The 4,810-nt window shown below is 29.8% G+C and overlaps 1 protein-coding gene across 2 annotated transcripts; it reads left to right on the forward strand.

The window, feature by feature from the left end:
- The first annotated feature begins 665 nt into the window (after positions 1-665).
- Positions 666-2,782, forward strand: LOC145131875 (cyclin-D4-2-like). Of its 2 annotated transcripts, none has more exons than XM_079066520.1 (6): positions 666-1,252; positions 1,408-1,494; positions 1,593-1,691; positions 1,822-2,068; positions 2,157-2,272; positions 2,370-2,782. In XM_079066520.1, exons 1-6 carry the CDS (start codon positions 920-922, stop codon positions 2,550-2,552), a joined length of 1,065 nt encoding a protein of 354 aa, XP_078922646.1. In that variant the 5' UTR covers positions 666-919; the 3' UTR covers positions 2,553-2,782. The 2 variants fall into 2 exon arrangements, with proteins under 2 accessions (XP_078922646.1, XP_078922650.1); XM_079066524.1 differs by having other exon boundaries at positions 1,861-2,068.
- The last annotated feature ends 2,028 nt before the right edge of the window (positions 2,783-4,810 follow it).

Consider the following 4,810-nt stretch of genomic DNA (forward strand, 5'->3'; position numbering starts at 1 on the left):
CATTATTCAATGAATCTATTATCGTGTTTATGTATCTTGGAAACCGACAACACAAATACTTTTAATGAATTTTTTTTATAGAAAGAGAGTTCTGTTATGAATTCAACATTCGTTATCTTATCTGGTTACTTATTTTGCAATAATGGTAACATTCCAGAATTAAATAGAAAGCATTTAAAATCCAAGGAATATGGAAACAATTTGAAATTTGAAAACGATGTAGGAACAAAGTTGTATGATTCAATGTACTGTTTGTTTAATAGATCGTTATAATTTGAAATGACATACACATATCGACCATTTTATACTGTATCCTTCACGATTTCATTAAGCTCAACAAACACCCTTAAAACAGTTTCCTATATGATGTATATATATATATAATTCAAGACCGTTATATAGCATCATATGATTCTCAATGTAAATTTTGAGAAACGAGTTTTGCACTTTAGTTTTAATAGAAATTTGAATTGAATTTCAAATATATTACCTTAAAATAATTCAATACTTTTCTACATTATTTCAGTTTCACGGTCGGAAATATATTTGCTCAATAATATATATAACCAAAAAGTCCTCAAAATAACTAATTAACTAATAATAATAATGAAGTAAAGATATTTAGTAAATATGGATCCTCCATCTCTATATGCCCTAAAACCAAATCTCCTCTCCCCTCTACATAAGCCGCACTCTTTGCTATTCATTTCTTTCATACTCTCTGGTAAGAGAGAGAAACACAAAGCAAAGAGTGCGTGTATTATCTATCTATTTCTTCCGTCTGAATCTTCAACCAAGATGAACCCTTTTAACAAAATCAAGAAATCCCAGCTTTGATTTGCATACATTCTTTGAGTTTTTCTCAAAATCTCAGTTAATTTTTTTGGTTTTAGAGTTTGTTTTCCTAGGGTTTGTGGAAATGACACCCAGTCTTGATTTTGCTGTATCAAGGTTACTGTGTGCAGAAGACAATGATAGCATTTGTTATGACGATGATAATGGTGATGTGGATGATTTTATGGGTTTTGGTCGGAACATTTATCCAAATGAAGAACAGTATCAAAGTTTGATTAGGAATCATGAAATAGACTACTCTGTTCTTGATTTGCCTTTGCAAAATGATGAGTGTTTGGCTTTGTTGATTGTGAAAGAATCTGAACAATGTGTGGGTGTTATGGATTATCTGAATAAATTGAAGAATCAAAACCTGTATTTGGTTGCAAGACAAGAGGCTGTTGATTGGATTTCAAAGGTTTGTTTGGCCTTTTTTCAAGATTTTTTTGGTTAGTTTCGGTTTGATTTGTTCTTGCTCAGATTTATATTTTCCGGAAAAGAAATACCATTTTTTCTGACTTAAACTTTTTGGAATCCTTGAATCCTGATTTATTTCGACTCTTCTTGACTCAGGTTCATGCCCAATTCAACTTTGGACCATTATGTGCATATCTTTCTGTAAACTACTTGGACAGATTTCTTGCTGTCTATGAATTACCTGTAAGTTGTTGTTATTAATCATATGCTTACACTTACCTAGTTACGCTTATTATAAACATAAATGTTTAATATCACCGTTTAATTTTTATCTAAATCAGAAGCACAATCCTTGGATGATGCAATTGCTAGCTGTTACATGTTTATCACTTGCAGCAAAAATGGAGGAGACCGAAACACCCCCGATTGTGGATTTTCAGGTCCGTTTTCCTGTTCTTGATGAATTAATTGAGTTTTGTTTTCCTCTCACTAAATGTGGCATTGAATTTACAGTATGGTGAGAAATCAAGATCTATAATTCATTAATATTTTGACTTTTTTTGAACATAGGTCAAACCAAAACTAAAACAATTTACTGAAACTCTGCAGGCTGGTGAATCAAGATTTGTTTTTGAACCAAAGACAATCCAAAGAATGGAATTGGTTGTGTTGAGCACATTGAAATGGAGGATGCAATCAGTAACTCCATTTTCTTTCATTGATTCATTCATTGGGAAGCTTGATGGTGTTCAAAGTCAGATCGATCCAAGATTTCTGATCTTGAAGTCCACCCAACTGATATTAAGTTTGATCAAAGGTAAAACATCATATTTTATTGCGTAAAGCAATTAATTGGGCTCCAAGATTGAGTTTCCAAAGGTTAAATCGGTAATTTCACAATGTAGGGATTGATTTCTTGGAATTTCAACCATCTGAGATAGCAGCAGCAGTGGCGATTTCTGTAGTTGGAATTGGATTTGAAAAGACAAACGTTTCTGCAATCTTTGAGCATGCAAAGAAGGTAGCACGCACATTGTTCATATTTAGTTGTTGTTACATTGAGTTTGAGCAAAAAAAGATAATGAAATTTAATGATTTATGATCATGGGTTTTTGCAGGAAAGGGTTCTTAAATGTATGGAGGTTGTGAGCAGGGGTTGTACCATGAGCTTTGGGAGTGGTACAATGACATCATTGCCTGAAAGCCCAATAGGTGTGCTTGAGGCTGCAATTTTGAGTTATAAGAATGATGATTCACCTACTTGTTCTAAAAGGAGGAGGCTCAGCAACATTATCCCTTGAAAAAAAAATCTTGGAATTATTTTTTAATTGTTGGTAGTATGATTGTGAAATGTCAAAACTACCCGTCAAAAACTACAAAAAAATATATACAAGAATAAATTATGAGGGGTAGTAGGATGGTAGAAAAGAGTTATGAGCTCTTTATTTATGAGAACTCTTTTAAGGCAAGGAGAACAGATGAGGAAAAATATAAAAATGGAAATATATACATTAAATTTTGTTTTTTTTAACATATTATGTTAGTATTTCTTTTTCCTTATTTTGGAATGTGGGTTGGAGTTCAAAGAATTTCAAAGAAATATTCAATCTTCTTAACAAAATAAATAATTAATCAGATACTCATTATATGATATTAAGAAACTGCAAAATGGCCCATTGTTTGTAGTTTTTTTTTTTTTGACTAGGGTATAAATTTTTTCATAACTTGTAAAAATGCTCCCTTATTTGAGCCTTTGTAGTTCTTAATGAATTTTTTTTCTACACCAAAAGTACATCGTTTTGTTGTTTCCTTCTAATTTTTTTGATTGTTGTTCCTTTAACATAGGATAGGATAACTACTTGTCTATTTTCAATTGTCAATTTGTCATAATGCTTCTAGCAATCTAATTTCATTGTTCCATTATTAAATGAAGAATATACATAATAAATACTATTTTTTATATGGGAACAAGATGTCAAGAACAATAATTAATGCTCTTTGTCTTATTCTTCCAAAAGAAAGCTGTGTTTGATGAAATGGTTTATAATTACTAAAAAGTTGTAATCCATGGTTCCAAAGAATATTTACGTTTATGGAAATTAATTTGAATATTATACTTTATAAACGGTTTTTAAAATTTCATAAACATATACTATAAAATACATTTTTGATATTCTGGTTGTAACTATTTTATTTTAATGATTTGATGGTTTTAAATTTTAATTATTCTCTTGATGATATATCTTATATCTACAATATATGAATATTATATGTATGGTATGTATATTCATGAAATAGATTTTTAAAAAAGTTTTGTTATTAATATGAACTCCTCTAATGCTTAGAAATTGGTTTTGTTTATGAACTTATGCATCAATGTAGGATGCGTTTGATACTGTATGACTTACATATCGGATTTGAGACTTGAGATACTAGAAAAAGTTTGAGAATGATCAAGAAATGTTGAGAAAGTTTGAGAATGAGCAGGTCGCTAGCAACGTTGGAGTATTGTAGAGTTAAGGTTGCTTTGTTCTAAATTGACTACGTGTTTTATCTTGCGACCAATCTAATTGTGAAATGTGCTGCACTTTGAAATTAACTTGGGGTTTGAGATTATAAGGATATGCATTACATTCTTTTGGAACTGTTTAACTCACTATTCATGAGTTTGATGTTGTTTAGCAATGTTTAACTTTGAAATGTTTTTCTCCAAATATCAAAACTATACAAATATTTTGAAAACCTTTTGGGAGTTTGACTTTGGGTTCAAATTGTTGACCTTACCCAATACCCCTGAGAATTAACCATAAGAACACTCACAATGTTTTCAAAGCCTAACTTACATATTTGACGTGTATTTAAGTTGAAAGACTTAGTTGAAGACTCATGATGGATTTTTGCTTTAATATATTTAGAAGTTGTTTTAATTAAGATTAAAAATATATGTAATGTTGTTTATTTACCGTTGTCTCTAATTATTCTGCTATATCCATGTATGTTTTGACAATTTAAACATTTTAAAAGTATATCATTGTATGTTTTGACAATTTAAACATTTTAAAAGTTAAGGGCATGACTTTCTGAGACCATTATTTGCAAATTGATTTTTTTAATAATTTTTTGTTATACAAAATATTTTAAAAATTAATCTTTAAATAACTATATCATATAGCATATATAAAGGAAAATATCACTATAACACAATAAACTTTTGCTTTTTTTTTTCGATTTAATCACTAATTTTTTTTTGTTTTTTTTCCATAATAGATCATTAAAGTGTCATTTTACCGGTTAAATAGAACAATCTTATAAATTACTTCCGTTTCATCGGTTATATTTGGTCCAGATGGCTTTTTTAAAATTTTCAAAATTAAAAAAATCAATATTTAGTCCATGTGGCTTTTTAAAAATTTTCAAAATTAAAAAAATCAAATCCTTAATATGCGTTTTCCCCCTAAATCGAAGATACCCCATATCTCCCTAAATCGCATTCATCAGTGAAAGAGAAAGATGAAACACTCCTCCTTAGTCCTTACGACTGTGAACCTCAAGTCCTTCC

Source organism: Lactuca virosa, chromosome 1 (genome assembly GCF_052849685.1).
Source record: "Lactuca virosa cultivar CGN04683 chromosome 1, Lactuca_virosa_CGN04683_v6, whole genome shotgun sequence".
NCBI lineage: Eukaryota > Viridiplantae > Streptophyta > Magnoliopsida > Asterales > Asteraceae > Lactuca > Lactuca virosa.

Excerpts from the sequence above, each read along its gene's own strand:
- LOC145131875 (XM_079066520.1), top strand. The coding sequence starts at position 920 with ATGACACCCAGTCTTGATTTTGCTGTATCAAGGTTACTGTGTGCAGAA. Across the intron at positions 1,495-1,592 it reads TTGCTGTCTATGAATTACCT|AAGCACAATCCTTGGATGAT; the intron begins GTAAGTTGTTGT and ends TATCTAAATCAG. Across the intron at positions 2,273-2,369 it reads TCTTTGAGCATGCAAAGAAG|GAAAGGGTTCTTAAATGTAT; the intron begins GTAGCACGCACA and ends GGGTTTTTGCAG.